Source organism: Cottoperca gobio, chromosome 23 (genome assembly GCF_900634415.1).
Source record: "Cottoperca gobio chromosome 23, fCotGob3.1, whole genome shotgun sequence".
NCBI classification, from domain to species: Eukaryota; Metazoa; Chordata; class Actinopteri; order Perciformes; family Bovichtidae; genus Cottoperca; species Cottoperca gobio.
In genome coordinates this window covers 7156309-7176604 of record NC_041377.1, presented here as the reverse complement: position 1 = coordinate 7176604, position 20296 = coordinate 7156309, and the positions used below count along the sequence as shown (strand labels likewise).

At 39.4% G+C, this 20296-nt stretch overlaps 1 protein-coding gene across 2 annotated transcripts in view; it reads right to left on the bottom strand.

Moving 5' to 3' along the window:
• Positions 1-16674, bottom strand: part of arhgef39 (Rho guanine nucleotide exchange factor (GEF) 39) — a 42450-nt gene extending 25776 nt beyond the window's left edge. For both annotated transcript variants that reach the window (XM_029462129.1, XM_029462130.1), the window contains exons 1-5: positions 16553-16674; positions 14020-14191; positions 10802-10896; positions 5176-5296; positions 1715-1833 (exon numbers count right to left, since the gene is read on the bottom strand). In XM_029462129.1, the coding sequence (XP_029317989.1) occupies positions 1715-1833; positions 5176-5296; positions 10802-10896; positions 14020-14169 (485 nt within the window). In that variant the 5' untranslated portion in view covers positions 14170-14191; positions 16553-16674. The remainder of the gene's footprint in view (positions 1-1714; positions 1834-5175; positions 5297-10801; positions 10897-14019; positions 14192-16552) is intronic.
• Between the last annotated feature and the right edge of the window lie 3622 nt (positions 16675-20296).

Below are 20296 nucleotides of genomic sequence, written 5' to 3'. Positions count from 1 at the left end.
GCTTTTCATTTAAAAAAAATCTATTCATATTTAGAATCTTTGACCCATTTATATGTTTGTGTGCAGTATGAAGGGGGCTACAACTGCATTTCAGTGATGCAACCACTTTATCACTGTTGTGTTGGCACTATGTTTTGCCAATTGGGAGATATTCCAATATCAATTCCTGATTTCTCCAACTAGTTGACTTGTGTGTGTGTGTGTATATATATATATATATATATATATATATATATATATATATATATATATATATATATATATATATATAGATGAGGATCGGCTCGTCTCAGAGAAAACTTCTCTCTTGCATGATGGATGTACCATTTAGAGAGTTCTCGATTGTACATCTGGAGAGATGAGAACATGAGAAGGGCCTAATTAAGATCCAACCGAGCAGCTTGATAAACAATTGTCAGATATCTGCTGCATTGGAATGCACGTCTCAGTACATTTCTCCTCGTTCCACTAATTAACGAGAAAGATCAAGACCGCATGAAATTAAAGCAAACACAAACTTGTGCTTCACAAAAGAGATTTTGACAGTTTCTGGACAGTCTGTGAACTTACATGGGTGATACATCAAATAACAATAATTACGTCTGTCACAGAGACTGTACATTGTGCAGTACAGCGGTTGACTAGTGAAAGGAAAACAACTAACAGAAGTCAAGCATGAAATCTGTGACCCATCTCCAGCAGTGTTCTCGATGGTGGAACAGCACCACCACAACACCTCCACAAACACTCAGTTTGTTGTTTTAAAGAAGAAGAAAAATATACTTTATATAACTTGAGAATCAATTAGAAAGAGATGTGCTGGAAAGACTTTCTGGTAGTTAAATGAAAGATCACACTCCTCCACTGTAAGAGATCATCAATTTGTGATGTTTCCTTCCTTCCCTGTGTGTACATGCTGTATATGCATTAGGTGGAGAAAATAACATTGCATCATATCAACTGAGGTAGGATATTATTCGTCCCCACTTGTTTCCTTCACGTTTTTATTTTATTTTTTATAATTGCAACTCTAAAAAATGGTTTCTGGCACTGACACATGCTTCATGGGGCCATTCACAGCTCACACATTAATACCTTCTTAAGATGCTGAGAAGGGTTCTTCAGGTAGCTGACAAGGTTCACAAGTTCACCATCAATTCCATGAACATAATTAGTTTAATCCGATATTTCCCTGCTTTCTGATCGATTCCTGTTCGCATTAACAGCAAGTGTTTTAGTGTTGTCGGGGGGTAAATGTAGAAGAAAAATGTATAACTTATAGTTGCTGGGCAGAGATGTGAAGATACTACGCGTGTGCGTGTGTGTGTGTGTGTGTTGATGACAACTGAGTGAAGTCTTCTGCAGCAAAAACCTGCATGCCTTAAAGTGAGGGTAGTCAGTTTAAAAAATGGAGCAACTTCAGTCGTATGGAAGTGGTTGATAGCCCAACTTGTATGGCAGGAGTCGCCACTGCAAAGTCAAGTACAGCACAACCAAGCCAGAGGTACAACAACTGGGAACCGATTATGACACAATGGGATTCAAAGAGACAAATTCTATGTTGTCCTTTTGTGCCTCTTTTCGGTCTTTTTTTTGGTCTTGTTTTGGTAATTTTGCATCTCTTGTTGGTAGTTTCACAACTCCTTGTAGCTAGAAAAAGAAAAGAAAAGGAACATCCGGCCTTTACATTTACAACAGACAACAGAAATCTTACTGATCGATCCGCTGAATGGGAAGTTGAAGTAAGTCCTCGAGCTTTTGGTTGTTGAACTCTGGTCGGGCTTCCTGTAGTTTCTTAAAACGTCTGAAGGCCTTGTTTTTCTTCATCTGGATCTAAAGACAACACACACGATATCATAAAGTTACTCTCAGAGCTACACAGGCACATTTACATTTGTGATTACAATGTAGTGACATGTTCTGAGCTGCAGTTCAGTTGTTCTTGAGATGCTTTAAGATAACATATTTTAAAGTGGTTTGGACTAAACTTCATGTAACCACACCTTGTTCTATGACACTGTGACTAGCATCTAAAATCAACAGAAACATAACATGCTAATGTGCTGGGTACGTTCGTTTCGTGCTTCGTATCTGGATTCACTGTGAACTATCTGTATGTTTTTTTTAGCCAACAGCGTCTGCATGGAGCATGTCCACCAGTGATGGACATGTCACAACCAGTGACGACCCCTGAATCTTTATGTCACTTTCTAGGTGCGTTCTCTCCCTGACAGGACCCCAAAATCATCTTGTTGTCACTCAATATGCTAGATTGCCAGCTAAGGTATGCAGGAGGTGGAAGGCTGTAGATGTTATTAAATATGCATTTGCACATCATGTCAGCATGAGTATATGTCAACAATTGGATGACAAAAAGCCTTATCTTGTCATTCCCCTAAATCATCAGAATAAACATTGCTGCTGCATTTTAATAGACCTGAGGATAGCTCTTCCCCAGTTTCACAGCTTTGGAAACATCCTTGTGTGCCACTTGACTTTTGACGCCATCTGTGTTAAGCACTAAGGTAGTGAGTAAGTAGAATGATGCGGACAATGCGAGAGGAATCACTTCTCGAGTTGAGGAGTTGTGGTAAGTGACAGTGAAGTCAAGAGGTGACAGTTTGGATTCAGTGTTGAAGGTTGCCAACTCTGAGTGGAAACATCAACGTTACAGCCCTGCATGTTGTACATTGTCAGTCACTAAAGACATGCACGATATACAGTATCCGCTATAACTCGGATGACTTGTGTGTGTGTGTGTGTGTGTGTGTGTGTGTGTGTGTATATATATACATACTATTGTGTATGAAAGCCTGGTATATTGTATTTCTCTTTTTTTCCTTCATTACCATGAATATACAACCTGAATTTAGTTTTGACTCAATCCCACATACTACTCAGAAGAGCGACAAACGCGGATTAATCCACCCTTGAAAGTAGTGCACTATGCCCTCCTGTTTGAGTAGCGTCTGCTGATAACTACAGTGGCCGACTGCTGAGCCTTAGATCATTTGTAATCGATCACAATATATAAAGATGCAAATGCATTTAAAATCAAATATAAAATAATAAAACTGATATTCAATGCAATACACTGTGCTCCACAAGACCAACATTTTCATGGATGTAAAACTAAATGTTAAGGTTTCTGAATACGGAGTTCTGAGCATATCTATGATCGAGAGATTGAGTCCACGTGGCTCTCATCATGGTATAGGCTAAACCGGCAGCTATAGCCGCTAACCGTGCCAACAGCGCTAACAATGGCAACAGCAGAGTTAATTTGGGCAGCTATTTTAGAGTTAGTCAAAAGTTTACTCTTTAGATGAAAATACTTATTAGTTTGAGCCACATTTGTAATTTTTGTCAAGTCCAGTTTTAGTCAACGAAAAGTCATTAAATGTTAGTAAAAAATAAATAAATAAGAATTCCAAATATTTTTTCATTTTGTCACCTTTTTTTTTTAATGTAGTATTAGTCCTGTGTCAACGTCGGGTCCAAAAATCAGATTATATTGAACATTTCAGTTAAATATAGAGACAGACAGAGAATTCACTATGCACAGAGAGAGTGTGACAGAGCGAGGCCGCATTATCAGCTGTAACCGTCTCCAAGTCTCCAACGCAACAAACAATTTAGCTGAAATGTTGTCAACTGTGCGTCTGCCTGGCACAACGTTACTCTGTCAGGGTTTACATCAGTGTATTGCAAGCCTGGCCCCCCCACCGTGTGTCTGAGGAGGAGTATGAAGTTAGAAGAAGCGTTATAGCTGTGAATGTGTGGGTGCAGTTTATTTGTCGGTGAATAAATGCTACAACTCCTCAAGACCCAAGCCAAGGTCTGGGAAAGGGTTAGCCATTCGAAGTAGGCAACAAATGCGGCTCAGGCTCAATAAAAGGTGGGCTGACCTTTAAGGTGGACCATCTATTCTCATTTTAGTGACAAGCCGCTTCTCTGAGTTTTGCTCAGCTTTTGGTTAAACGGGTTCCTTATTAACATCCCTTATATCTTTACATAGCAAATAGTTGCTATAATAATGCTCTGAATGCCTCTTCAGTACATTTTGCCGACATGTTTTGAAAAAACCCCAAAACATAATCAGACTGATGTGGGTCATAGGTTACTCTCATTAGGGCACTGAATGATTTCTACTGAGGTTCGCTCACTGGTCACCTGAGTAAACCAGCACACCTGTCACTACAACACGCTTCCCTGTTTAGTCAATTACAATGGATGTCGATCTGCAGGGGGGGGGGATCAATGCAAACTTGCCTGGCTTGGTGCATAATCAATGTAATTAGTCAACGTTCTGCAGACACATCCTTACTCTTAATTAAGACAATATTATCTTTGCAGCTTTGATGCAAAGCTAGCAACAGGACATCTCTGCTGGATGCTCCAGGCAGGACAGTCCACACACAAAGAGGCTTCTGTCCCTCCCCACTGTGATCACTGTCACTGATCAGGATGGGATCTATGGAAGTCGTGTTGAAACTTTACAATGTTTGAACAGGAATAGTTCAACAATTTGTGAATTATGCTCATTTTCCTTCTTCTGAGATTGAGATGAAAAATATTGATACAAGTCTAATGTCGTGTGTGTGTGTCAGTGTGGAGCTGGAGTCGGGACGTGGTAGCGAAGGACTCGAAGCAGGGGGTCTAAACTTCAGTGACAAGAGGCGTTACATGCTGGAACTATTTCCTGACAAACAAGAAAAGCACCCGCCCATTACATCTGTGCGGTGTCTCCTGGCAACCTCACTGTGACAACAAGTCGCACTACACCCAGGCGTTGTTTGCCAAGAAATAGTTCAGGCATCTAACTTAACCGGCCATAAATTGTTGAACACGAGTAAAAAAAAGTGGAGTTCATAATAGAACCACACAACCAATTAATTGGGATTTGCAAGGTGAAAAACAAGTTCTGCACAGAACATGCTTGAAAGTGTTGCCATGACATCAGCAGTGGAGTTGATTGCCAGCAACAAAGGATCCAATGAACACTTACGCATGTGTTATTGTGCACTCGGTCTAATAAGAGAGGAATGCATCGGCCAATTTCCCCACAGGGATTGTTCAAATGTAATGTAAACAGCCTGTGAAATGTTCATGAAATGTACAGGAGAGTCTGACAATCTGAGGTGTGTTAACCAAGAGGAAATACTGCGTTCCTACCCCGAGCACCTTGCTGGCTTTATAGATGTTGTCCACGTACGTGTTGTAGTGGTGTAGCTGTGGACAGATCTGCTCGAAACCTCGGCCAAAGTAGCCATTTTCCAAATGGACCATCAGAGATCTGAAATGAAACAGTTCACATATGATCAAATACAAAAACACCATACAAGGGCTGAACGACCTGTCATTTCAAATAAAGAATTGCCGGCTAGAATGGCATCTGGAAACTCAGCATGTCAGCCAAGGCAACCCTTTGTCCTGGAGTATAATTGACCAAAAATAACTCGATTGTAATCCCAATATTGGTCAGAAACATTCCCCCCCTTTTTTTTTTTTCATTCCTCAGAATCGTTCAACACTAAATGAAATATGCCATACATTTGTACAACATGCTGACCTAGCCACTATTATTCATCAAGACACTGTCATCCCTTTTCAGGGCACGCAAACAAGCAGGCCCTCATTACTGAATCACAACAACATGCTTAACTCCTACACAGGACATGGCGGAGGTAAGTATTTCAATACGTGCGGCATATTTTCTGCGCATCACAGATCTTTGACACGTTCATTTCAAAGTGCCCCCCAGTGAGCACTTAGCCTCCAGTCAAACCGCATTGGACTTTGAGTTAGTGCACATTACTGCCTGACAATGCACCGCTGCTCTGCATCAGTGGAAAGAAGGAGCTCAAATAAGGCGAGATCACATCTGAAGCATCATTTTCAGCGAAGACACACATGTTTAGGAAGAGTGCGGAGGTTGAGCAAAGTTCAGAGGATTGCTTCCCCGTTAATGGGAGGTTTAGCAGGCGAGGGCTCTGTGGTTTCATTTGAAGGCCTCTCCCTGTGGGTGACGTATTTACTGGGACCAAGACGGTGGGTCTTACCTTCAGGGCCACTTTGTAGTGAGAACACGCCAGCTGAACTCAGGAACAAAACAACTGGATCAAGGCAGAGGCAAAGCAGTCGTTCAGCCTGTCAGGCACATTACAGTAACACGGATGCAATTGGTTGGGGGTGTTGACACTTGTGAAGGAGCTTGTTATCCAAACTTAGAGGAAGTACCACACACATGCGTACACACACAGACACACACACACAGACAGACACACACACACAATCCTACTCTCTAATGATGTTCCCAGAGACTTCTGTTCGTACATGCAGTAAGAAGGAGCACTTTGCCGTTGAAGTTGATTTAAATAGATTTTAACGAAGTTGTGCGCCAAGGTAGCCTCTGTTCATAATCATGAGATGCAGGAGCAGCCGAGAGAGTTCTAACGAGGGCAAAGGGCGGGAAAAACTGTGTTTCCGTTTTTTTCCCCCTCTCACTGCCAGAGGCTATTATGATAAATATGAAATTATGGATTACATTTTTTATACTTTTTTTTTTCACAGCAATTAAATTGTCTGGCCATCAGCAGCAGGATGGAGATAACATTAGCATTCTGCGCGCGTCACGTTAATCCACATTAATTCCGAGCAGCGGCGACATCTGGGGCGGATACAACCTCGACCAAACAATTCAGGCCAAGGCGCCTTCATTTGGGAGAGTCTTCAACAGAGGAATACTAATTGCTAGGACACAGTGTGAACGTCCGCTAAACATAAATGACTGCTTAATGAAATAAATAAACAATGCCACGAATCACTGATAAGAAAACAAAGCAATACAGCAGCAATTTGTTGCTCCACGCGAACTGTGTGATGAGATTCATGATCAAGCGGAGTGACCCGTGTCTGATGTACCTAGACTACACCTATTCTGATTGTGAACACCCCACCCCCCTTTCAAATCCATTGCTGATTGTATGTTCCTAACTGGATCCACTGACAGCTATTTCAAGTTGCTGATTCCTGTTTGTCATGTTAGCAGCTGGGGATAATTGGGTTGCTCCTTCTGCTGCCGGCTCTCTGTTCTCCATAAACAGTCAGAAGCCGAATGAATGGCGTGGCATATCAATATATCCCCAGCTCTTTTTCTTATGCAACTCAACAAAGCTTAATGAAGGCAGAATTCATTACTACTATTCCCAACTGCACTCTGGAGTTAAGTAAATAAAAGACAGAAACATCAGATGAATATACCTCCTCTGTGCACACACACTGACACACTTGTGTTACTATCAGAGAACCATTAGGCTGTGCAGAGCTGACAAGCACAGCTCTCACAGAAGGTTTCTGCCATTCAAGTGGTTTCCTCGCTGCTTCGCGAGGATCAACAAATCATCTTAGTAATTAGTGCCCAACTGCAAAAATCATCTTATGAATATATTTCTCTGATGGAGGTGTAGATTCCCTAGCAAGTCTGGAAGTCTTCACATCCACCATCAAGCTGGAATTAAATGTGAGCTCCATCTTGTGACCTGCTTGTTTAGCTTTCCATATGTGCGCTGCTTATCATTGACTGCCTCACATTTCTTAGTGTTTTGATTTGTTTTACAACAGAATACAGCTGACAGACACTGGGAAATGAGCCAAACTGCACCGTATATCTGACTTCTTTTTATTAATACATTTCGATGCAATAGTAAAAATGGGACTGTAGTGCCACTGGGGGATGCTAGCGGGGCTTTTGTCTACCTCTAAGTCCGAGGAATCCTGACACGGAACCTGACCGTCTCCCATCGTTTAAGCCAAAAGGACAAAAGGAGAGAAACAATAATAAAAAAGAGAACAATAGGAAGTAGAGGAATCATAATCAGAAACATTATAAAAGGGCTTCTAGCATCGTTGATAACTGAATAATAAAATGTGTTTTTTAACCTGCTCTCATTTCCGTGTCATTTTAAACCACCATCTTTGGTCTTTGTATTCTTGTTATCAGTGTTGGGGGAGTCACTTCAAAAATGTAATCAATATCATATCATATCATATGAGTGTTTCCCCTACCATTGTCTTGACAATATATATTTTTTTAAATACATAGCGCCAAATCACAACTCGCTTTTTTTTATTAAATAAACTCATCGCTTATGTTATTTATGTGCACATTTCAGTGTCTACTGCGTTGCTTTGCGCATTCATATTCTCTCTGCTCTGTTTCGTGAAGGACAAGGCTCCACTCCCGACACACACACACACACACGCGCACACACCTACAGTCAGAGACAGAGCGGAGGAGAGGAGAGAACTACAAAGTGCAAAACATTCATTATAAATGGAGCGACGTCGACCCAAACTTCGAAAAATCATCCAGCCTGGGCAGCCTGGGCAGCCTGGGCAGCCTGGGCAACCCCCCCCCCCCCCCCCCCAAATGCAGTAAAACTAGGGCAAACACTGCATATCATAATACTCTTTGAAAAAGTAATGCATTACTTTACTCAACTCAACAGGAAAAGTAATTAGTTACAATACTTGGTTTCTCAGCCCTACTCCAAAGCCTCAACAACAACAACATGTCCCATCCTCTGTATTTATCATGTGTAGAAAAAGAAAAAGAGACTTTGCGGTTAAACAAGCAGCCTACAGTTCGGAAGGATTAACTGACCATCAACATTACCGTTGCAACTCAGAACGAAACTAGCTAATCGCTGAGTGTAGGCTTTCCAGTGGCTAATATTAGCCGGCCAGCAAAGGAGACACAACAAGTAAAATAAGACAAGTTAGCGCGGTGCATTTCTCCTCTTCTGGTGACAGCTTTAGCGCCACCCCACACGGACACCTGCAGCAAGCTAACATAACTTGGACCGGTCCGCGACACATAAACCCCTCAAAATGTACTGGATTTAGTAACTGGAAAATCTTTACTGAATTAAAAAAAATGTAATTGATTATACTTAAGGCTGAAACACTCATCAATAGGCTTTGATTCATTATAGAGTGACTTTAAGGAGTAGCCCATAAGACATATCTATTTATTTTTATTAAAACAGAGAATGTAATACGGCACTTAAATGCACTAAATTGGGTTTAATTTTGTCAGATAATATTGACATTTTTCTATTTTTCCCAAAAAAAGGAAATCAATTAGTTGTTCAGTATTATTGTCTCTTTTCTATATTTACTGTTGCTCCTTCAAACAGCAAACTTATGTTTTATCAGATCACTCGATTAATTGATTGAAAAATGAAAGAATACAAAAAATATTCAAATCAAAAACTGTTAAAAGAAATATGAAAAAAACAATTGAATGAAGCCTTTTCCAACATGGCTGTTAATGCGCTACGACTATGTAATATTTGATGTTTCACGTGTGACGGATGGATCAGGAAGTCCCCGACAACCATCCATCTATCTATGAGATCTAATTATCGCCACGGTTTATTATCAATTATTCTTGGCACTATCCCACTGATATTCAATGTATACCAAAAGTGAAGGTGGGAGAATATGGGAAAATCTATAATCAATCACTGAGCAGTGGTAAATCAGTTTAGCACTAACACACTGTCTCTCAGTGGACCATTTTTTTTTTAAATTGGTGCTTGCCATTATGTTTCAACCATTGATTCAATAAAGGGGCTCATAATGAAGATGTATGGGAACTGCAGAACCATTTATCCAATACATCAGACTGTGTAATTTATACTTCAATCTTCATTGTGGCACTCTCAACAAGAAAGCCTGTCAGTCTGCAGAGGATGAGAGCCTGAGGGAACCGACACCGCTCATTATTTAGTCTGGAATTGGAACTCCCAATTAAAGGTATCCCAACTACTCACGCCACAGTTTGTCGAACTCTGCATTCTAATACGGAATTGCATGTTTGTCCATTAAGACCGTGTTCAGACTCTAGACAGCAAATACGATGGGCTCCTCAAACTCAGAGGCTGACTGACTGACTGTCCGCATCGCACACCAGCAGCAGCAATTACCTAATTGCGGAGCTTTTTTTGGGTACCTGCGGATAACTGAAGCACCCGATGAGGGGTGTTGGTTAAGGTACTGTGCATATAATTTCACATACAAACTTAAAAAAAGTACATTTAGCGTTGATCCGTAAAATGCGTCAGATGCTTTTTTTTTTTCTTTCTGAATGAGCAAGACTAAATATTGTAAAAGATCAAAGTTTCAGTCTTAGAAACAAAACAAATTCAGTTTTGGTATTAACTTTCAAAAACCCATCACAAGCCCCATTTTTCTACTTCATTGATTTATAGATACCATAGCTGAATCCAGCGCCTTGGTATGTACACGTGTACTAACTTCAAACATCAACTTTTTATTTATATAAACCGAGTCTTTCAAGTGCACTTGATACTCGGGTTGAGATTTTGGTTTTTACTGCAACTTGACAGCAAGATCAATCTGACGTCTAGACATGTTGTGAGATCAGCTCCTCTCAGCTCCCACTTCCAATTGGCTACCCTGCCCTCCGAGATCTTCAACAGCAAATCAGGTAGGCAACGAAAAGTCATGAATTTTATATGGCAACAATAATGCTCTTCACTTGTGATACCACCTGGAGTAATTATACCTGACATGCATTTAATGCACCCACCGGGGAGGAGAACACCTCCACGCTGCAACACAATATCGTTGACTCCTACTAATGGTGAAGATAAGGAATATGCTTTGGTAAACTAAGAGCTTATCTAGACTGCATTCTTAAGAAAGAGACAAACTACTAATCCTCCTCCCAATATCCCACAGATATTCTGTAAATTATTCAGAGGATACTTACTGGTTTACAGAATGAATGGCTTTAATTGAACTGAAGATGCTTTCTCTAATGTCCTGCCTCAGGGTTCCTTTGGCCTTCAAGATCTCCACAAAGTACTGTGAAAAACAAGACAATTATGTTATTTCTTTGATAGCATACGTCTTCTCAAAGGAGGTCTCAATTACTCTCCAAAACACGTCAAATGTAATACCAATAACAGACTGCACAAAACATATACAAACTTAGAAGATTGTAGTTTTTTTCTCTCCCCTACAGCTGTGCCAGGACCGACTGATAACATCATACGGTATTCATCTGCATGGCTCATATGACACACAAGTACAGAGGGATGTTGTTGTACCACAACACTCCCAATAAAAGCGACAGCTGTGCTGGTCTCAAGTCATTTGAAGTGAAAATGGGATTAGCAAATTGAATGTGCACTAGGCCTAAAATGACTCCTAATTGGAATGAACGGGTGGAGGGTGAGTAATTGTGTAGACATGAGGCGGCAGTGGTGGGTGGAAAAAATCTGTTCTCTCCACAGGGAGGACGAGTTCCATGAATGCTACCTTGAGTCTGTTAATACGCATTGTACAGTAAGTGCACTTCACAAGTTGTTTTTTTTATGTAGCAGTGGAACTGTACAGCCTCTGAGAACGTTTGGCATGGAGGTTGTGTCTTTCATACTGTACAGTATAAATGTAGAGTATCATTAGTATGGAAACTGCAAGGAACCTGGGTGTGACCCAGCTGTCCATCGCTGTCCTTGGAGCACTTGAAGCAGTTCCGCATATTTCATGAAGGTTATGTACTTGCATGACTTTTTTTCAATTTGTTCTTCAATTAGTGGGTTGTATCTACATGGTTGAATGAACTTATTGTAAGTCGCTTCGGGATAAAAGTGTCAGCTAAATATTTGCAATGTAATGTTTTGTGTAGTTCATTGAGCCTGGGTATCTTCAATATCCCCAGGATCCGGGGATAGCAACGTCTCAAAGTACCTTGCTCAGCCTGCTGCCAACATGTCCTGGCCTCTAGATAAGCGGCAAGTGAGAAAATAGGTAATTTGGCTGAACTGGCCCTTTCAGAAGAGGTAAACCTGGGTCACATGGAACAGCGGTCGGAGCAGGCTGAGATCTCAAAATCTCAAAACAGCAGCAGTCAGAGTTATAGTAGGACTGCAGTTAGTCCACCTTCATGAGAACATGTGCAAAATAGTGTTCACATCTGTGATACAGAAGTTACAGTGTGTCCTCTCAAATCACCTGTAGCCAGAGGTGTGAGAGGCAGATCATTACTTTTGTTGGTTTGTATTTTCCAGAGATTAAACCCTAACCCTTCCCAAACGTAACTGAGGCCCGTTGTACTGTATGTAGGATGTAAAGTCGCTGTTTCTGTTGGGTTACGCTTTGCAAAACAAAACAGAACATGCGCGTTTGAGAGAGAGAAAACAGAGAAAGAGAGAGAGAAGGAGAGAAAGATAGAGAGATAGAGAAAGATAGAGATAGAGAGAAAGAAAGACAGAGAGAAAGAGAGAAAGAGAGAGAGAGAGAGAGACAGAGAGAGGAGAGATAGAGGATAGAAGAAAGAGAGAGAGAAAGATAAGATAAGAGACAGAGAGAGAAATATAGGATGAGAAAGAGAGAGAGAAAGATAGAGATAGATAGAGAGAAGGAAGTATGATATAATATATAGCAAGATATAGCAAGAGATATATAGAGATAAAGAGAAGAATAAAGTAGAAAGCTAGAGAGCTATAGAGTCTAGAAGAGAGAGGATGAGATGAGAGAGGAGAGGAGAGAGAGAGAGAGAGAGAGAAGGCAATATGGACAGAATTTCAGACATGAAACAAAAAGATGTTTTGATCATCGAGCCTAATCTAACTCCATATATTTCTCAGTGTTATTAGTAAAGTGTATGAACTACACTGCAGACTGAGTCTCTGCAACAAAGTGACAAACGACTGTCTCATATGAATGGGTCCAACGCTGGCTGAATGCGCATCAGTATCCACTCATACGCTCGTCTCCTAATGAAAAGGCTGTATACTCACTGCCCTGCATTCTTAGATTCTCTCGCCTGCGTGCACAAGCTATATCTCAGTCCCGCATCATCTCCAAGCGGTTTTCATTCTTGACTTCAGTGTTCTTGCCGGTGTTGTCGCTGTGGCTCCTTTGACAAACAGTATGTTGTTTTTTTCTAAAACATCAGTGTCAATATTGTTTATAACTATTCAATATAAATTATCCTGGCCATTAAAATTAATGCAAAAACGCTGAATGTTACGCAGCATTAATTATGATCATTATATAGACTGACTTTCTCTCAGCACCCACAACTCTGATTGATTTCCAGCATCCCTATGCCTATGTGCATAATACGTAGACAGATATAATTACGTGGCCTAAATTACCGTGATTGTTTACCTTGATAGACATAGAGGGGAATGGATCTATCATAGATATGGAAAATGAAAGGAGATCTCAGGGAAAGACAGATGGAGGGGAGAGGAGAGGACAGGAGAGGAGAGGACAGGACATGAGAGGAGAGGACAGGAGAAGAGAGGACAGGAGATGAGAGGACAGGACATGAGAGGAGATGAGAGGACAGGACATGAGATGAGAGGACAGGAGAGAACATGAGAGGAGAGAACAAGACTGGACAGGAGATGAGGAGATGAGATGAGAGGATAGGACAGGAGATGAGAGGACAGGACAGGACATGAGAGGAGTTGAGATGAGAAGAGAGGACAGGAAAGGAGATGAGGAGAGGAGATGAGGAGAGGAGAGGAGATGAAAGGAGAGGAGATGAGAGGACAGGAGATAAGAGGACAGGAGATAAGAAGACAGGAGATGAGAAAAGAGGACAGGAAAGGAGAGGACAGGAGAGGAGATGAGAGGAGATGAGAGGAGGAGAGGACAGGAGAGGACAGGAGAGGAGAGGAGATGAGAGGAGATGAGAGGAGATGAGAGGAGATGAGAGGAGATGAGAGGACAGGAGAGGAGAGGAGATGAGAGGAGATGAGAGGACGAAAGATGAGACAAGCTTCATCAAAACTTCCAAACTCAGGAAGTCTGGGAGGGATGTGAGCCGATTATTTATAAATGATGGACCCATCTTTGCAAATTGAAATGTTGGACTCATGTCACTGATACTTTTGCAGCCTGCAGTTGAGGCAGTACAACCCGTCCCCTCCAGCAGGGTAAACTGGTGGTCTTGTCTGCTCCCGTACGTACAGTGGTGACCAGCTCCAGCTGTTGGCAGTAGCGTTGTTCTGTGTGCACCAACTCTCTGGCTGTTCGGCTGCGTTTTCTCTCCCAGCGGTCCCTCTGCTCCTGGATATTGGTGCCCCCGAGGGGACCGGCAGGACCAGGGGAGAAACTCATGGCGGGAGCGACGAGGAAGACACTGAAGAGACATAAGCAATAAGACCGGGACAGGTTTACAGACAGGCACCTCACGAATGTAATGCCACAAACAATGCGGTCGATGAATGGATTCTTTTCAAAAGTAGTCAGTTTACAAGCTGATTTCAAGCTGATAAAAGCTGAATAGTCATCAGAAAATAGCCAATGGGTTCTGAGATTGCATTTCAGCGAATGTGTTCCACCTCTTTTGCTCTCCACACAAACTTGTTTACCCGCATTGAACCAAAGCAAGCTCAAACGTGATTGGTCAGTACTACTTTGACTAAACGGACTGCAAACACAAACCAGAAAGCTTCCAGTACCAAATTCATGTCCTGTTAAATAGACATCACAATATAACAGTTCAAAATGACAGCCTACTATGTGCCTGATATGCAAATGTGTTTATTATACGTATTTGTATTGGCACATGATCATTGAAATGCTATTTTAAAGTGAAATCATCAACAAAGTAAAAGAAAACTGATGACTTGGTTAGAAGTGCATTGATAAACAGAACATTTAATTTAATAATTTAAGTTATTAATCAAATACAAACCACGGGTAGGTTAGGCTTATACTTTAAGATGTTTGGTATATTGGATTGCAATTTGAAGATCTGGTAAGATTTTTCGTACATAATATATTTTTTTTTTTTACAGAAATCACCAGATTGTCAGTCATACACAATGTTAGTTACTGGTTACAATCAACTTCTTGCAAAAATAAATAATGCCAATCTCTCTCAAACACTGGTCTGTCCCTTAACCAGCTGACCTACAGCCATGGAGAAACAATGTCCTCCATGCATTCCCTCATTAGTGTCATCTCCTTTGTATTAGCAGAGCGAGGAGTGGGCAGAGAGCAGAGCTTTAGCAGCAATTAACCCCTGTTCTGTCCCTGAGGAGCCTACACTGTAAACAAGAGGGTTTGATCAATGCTAACCAGGGTACACCTCTCCCACAGGGAGACACTCACCGTGACTGCATGACTGAACTACACCACCATCCAACAATACACCTCTGCAGTTTACCATTAAGCCTGTAACGAGTGTCCAAAGCTGTAAACTACCACTACCTCTGTGCGCACATGAACTCAACTAATTGTCTTTTGTTTGACCCGTTTAAAACATTATAACTGGGTTAGATAAGAAGGACGTACATTCACAAAACCTGCCTAAGATGCCAGGCTTACTTCAATATTATACAGAGTGACACATAGGTTAGTATAGTAGTCATGTTGTGCCATTTTGTTGTCAACATGCTGTTTATTTAAGATGACACGACTAGATTACATCTTGTAAGGTTGGTTTCCGCTACAAGAAACATCTGTGCAATATTATTTTTATATTTTAGTCAATTTATTTGACTAAATGCATCTTTCTTTTATTCTAATTCTATTTTGCCCTGGTGTTAGTGTCACTTCTTATACACTTTATATTTATTTCTCAGTTCTATCTTATCTACTAAGAATTTCTCTCAGTCAGTTATGACTTATCATGTAACATATTACAGCTAGATGATATGAATGCTTCTCTCCATATTTTTCTTACAACATGCACTAGGCATGAATTAGCAACTTTAGATCCTATTTTAATTCATATATTTATTTAAAATTGATTAAGTAGTATTTGAATTAACTGCAGAATGCATGACCACAATCAAAATTCAAAGCACAGACTTGTTATCACTCTCAAACTGAGTGACAGTTTCGTACAGAATTTAAACCACAAATATTCATAAATCCAGATTCAAATGTCTCAGTTAGGGGTTGTCCTTAATAAGATAGAAAAGTATGAGCAACAGTTGAAGCAATATTTGGGCAACTAAGGACCAATTAACTTGTTTTTTCCCTTCCAAGTTGTATTACATACTTTTCACTTTGACATTCAGGTGAGAAGATCAAAGGCTCATTAAATTGTATAGTTACGGCATTATGTTGTCTTGTATTGTAACCTATTTAAAATGTTCATGAAATTACTTCTGGTGAATCGCAAGATTCAAAATAAAATAATATAATAATAATAATAACCTAACAGAGCGGAAGTTTTAGGTTACTGACTTTTTTTTAGGAAATATATTTTTTTGTCAAACAGTTAACGTGACTAGCACCTACATATTACAGCTGCGATTCTGTGGAAAACATTGTATTAAAAGATACAAAACTATTTTTTGTAACGTCGAGATCACTTTTTTGTCGAAAGGATAGTATCGCTTGAATCTGTGAGGAAGCGATATGAGCAACCTATGAAACATTTAAAACAACATACACGTGTTAATGTGACACTGCTTCTTTTTTGAGAAATAAACTGTATCAACGTTAAATGTCTTTACCGTATGTTAAAAACAAATACGGGCCTTACCTTCAAGTAACGTTTCCACTTTTTAATCAAGGCGCTCTTTTTGGTTTGAGCTTCCTTCTTCCGGGCTGCGATGTTGACGCGTGCGCCGATTGGCTGTTCCACATCGCGATAATAACAGGAAATACCTCCCAGCTGGACTGATGCTGTACCAGCTACACTCTGAACTACATATAACATGCTTACATCCAATGACATATGGATATTTTGAAAAAAGCATTTAAAGATAAAGATTTTAATGAATTTAAAGATGTCTAGTTAAAAAAATATTGAAGTTATTAATAACTTAAATATTTTTTTGCAATGTGTGTAACTGTAGAATACAAAAACTCATGTCATTAAAACATAAACCAACATAAATTATAGAAGAATCATTTAAGATAACACATCTGCTTTACCCCCATTACGCAACTATGCTTCAAACATTTGGGGTTTCTATGCATAGTTTTGCCGATATAAAAATGGGTACTAATGTTGATATTTGATATGATGTATCTTGCAGGTTGAAAGTGAATATTTTTCTAAGATGCAATTGCTGGTCATTTTAAGTATTTTGTATATCCACAAATCTAAATGGGTTGGTTCCAATCTTTCTTTTAATGTTTTGACTCAAACAGCACGACCACCGATGTGAAGAGCAAAAAACCTTGAAGCATCTTAAATTAGATTCAATTTGAAAAATGTACATCAATCAATGGACTCCTTTGGCTTATACCATATGTGTTTGTATGACTAATACCTCCCTTTTTAAATAAGATGTCATTTTAACATGTATAGTCCTAATTATAAACTATGAAAAGCACAAACAATGCAGATTGATCATTTTGTGAAACAGCTAAGTGGAAAGGGTTTGTTTGATTATTTCACCTTCAAAATCTAGGCCCCACTTTGACCCCTTTGTCTTTGTAACAACGTGTACAGTATTTCTATGCTTCAGATTTCCTGTGTGGTATTTTGATTGAACATATAAGAATATGCAACGTACAAGCACAAAATTGAAATTATTTTAAGGTTTTAAAACTCAAAAGATCAGGCATTACAGCAGGACTCGCTTTAAGGTCGCTATCATGTCAGTTGATATTGCTCTTTAGTGGTGATTAAACTAATTATTTAGCATATAAGTATTAAATAATATAATTGCTTTTTGTATGATTAAGATTGAAACAGTTGAGTGAACTTTTGGTAGTTTTTTCTTTCTTCTGTTTTTCTTTTCCCTTTTCTCAAACCTTCATTACATTTTACTTTGGATGTGTAAAGTTGTATCTTTCCACTAAAAAAATACAAGTGAACTAGCAACAAGTGGTAATATATGGTGCACTGGCTGATATGAGAGGGACTCAACATTAAGCGCAGCTCAGCATTTTGGTGCTCATTATGAGATAAAAGTGATGCCCTCAGTAATCAGGCCATGATGCAGGAGGCTATAGCATGAAATCCATGAGGACTTTCAAGTGAAAGAAAAAGGATGCATATTTCTGGAGCAAATCTGAGGCTGTATTTCATATTGCCCGCAGAGCAGCGAGAACACTGACATCTAGTGCTGATAGAGGCCAAGTCCTGCTGCAAGACATGTCAGAGTGGACTGCTGAAAAAACAACAACTCAGCAGTTCTGGATATCCTGGTATATGTCAGTGGTTTCACTCATATAATCAAACCATTTGTATTTTGAAGTTGCTGGTAACTTAATTGAATTCACATGTGAGTTTTGGTTTTAAGTGGTGATTACAAAAACATCTGTCTTTTTCTTTCACTTTGAAGAGTGAAGGACCATTCAGGGTTTTAACAGTACAAACAACAATTATATTCACACTTATACTCTGATTGAAGAGTTTTACTTTTCAATTAAAAGTGTGTTTGTGCAATTTTTTTTAACTGATCATAAGAATACAGACATGTGTAACTCACTGTAGTTGAACATTTTTATGTAAAAACAACTTATATATATATGTATGTATGTGTGTATATATGTATATTTAGATGTTGCAAATTGCAATCTGTAATGAAATTGATGGTGGCACTGCTCTTTGGTTGAAATAAGGATCACAGATAAACAATTGAGTTTTGGTTTTGGAATCTTTTGATTTCATGTCAAAGTCCAGTGATTTAAGCTTTTTTCTCTGACATTTATTCTACAATAAATGGGGGGGGGGGGGGGGGCGAATAAACATGGGGGGGAGGTGATAAACATTACAGTTAAATGTCAGATAAACTCGCTGTCAATATTCCTGTTTCCATCTCAAAATATCTGATTACCATTTTCTATGAGTAATAATACGTATAATAAACATGCAATATATCAATGCAATTCAGGAAGACTGAGGTGAGTATGAGAAGTCAAATTTCATGTGATTAAATTTGTTTTAGAAATGAAAAAAATCAATTCCTTTCGACGTGATATTTTCCTCAGGTGTTTTTTTTTTCCACATTTGATTTTTCTGTAAGGGGACTTAAAGCAGAAGTAATGGCCTCCCAGCAGCTCTCTGCACACCAGGAGCAGGACGTCTATGTTCTGCAGGTAATGTGGCAGAATCTAAAGAGAGTGAGGCAAAACTCTGCAAATTGCTGAACAGATAAAATGCATTTTTAATGAGAGGATTATTAAAATGCATGATATTGGTAGGCCCACTCTTTATTGTTTTCAATTTTATTGTGTTTCCAGTACATTTGGTATTATAATAATTGGCCCCAAAACAGACCGGTGCAAATTAGGTCTCTTTTGCCTCGAGGCTATGGAGGCATGAACAGTACAGGAGACCACAGACAAAGGGTCCATTTCTTTTTTCTTACCTGAGGATAGAAAAAAAAGTAAAAGCGTCAAGTGGAGGACCTCTCCCAAGGTTCTGGAGCCCTTCGGTGTATTATTCATACCAGCTATTGCCAGAGGACTCATAATTGACCTCTGCACTTTGTAGAAAAAACTTCATGAGATGAAAGAATATGATGTTTTGTAATTTAACTTTTGAGTCTCCCTCTCCCCAATCCAATTTTATTGAATTGCAACTCATGAATTATTCAACACATAGAAGGCAAGGCTACCTTTGCTGGAAGATGTTATATGAAACAAGGTTGCAAGACCAAGAGATATCAAAGTTGGCTCTCAAAGAAAAAAAAAACAACAACAAATAAAAGTCACATCAAAATAAATAGGAGCACTGTTGGACAGAAATCTCTTAAGTGAATACAGGGGAAATATTACTGTCAAATAGCACTTTTTTCCACAGTATGCTGGCTCTTGAGGTGAAAAAATCTCTTAAGTGTTTATTGATGTGGAAGCCCATTATCTACCTCTGCTGAATGGGGGCAAAGGCTTCATTTATGTTTTAATGCTTCAGTGCCAGCTCTTCACTTAACTTCAGAGTTGTAATTAACAATGTTTTTGTCAAATGGTAATCATTGCGTCAAGTGTTGACACTTGAGCCATGCTTCTGGGTTGCTGACAAGTACATAATTGTATCAGTTAGACTTAAGTAATAAAAACTGTACTGTGTTTTTCTTTTTTTTTACTGTAATTGTTTTCAAACTTTTTAGAGTAAAGTCCAAGGCCGAGCTCTTCAAATGTATGTATGGTTGAACTCTTCCAAAGTATGTATCTAAGTAACTGTAAATTTAGTCTTATCTTACGCAAACCTTTTCCAACTTTGTTGAGATTTTAACAATTTGTAAATCTGGGGTTAATGAAGTGTAGATAAAGCATTTGCATGGATAATAAATTCTAATATTTTGAATAAATCTAATTTGTAAAGAGA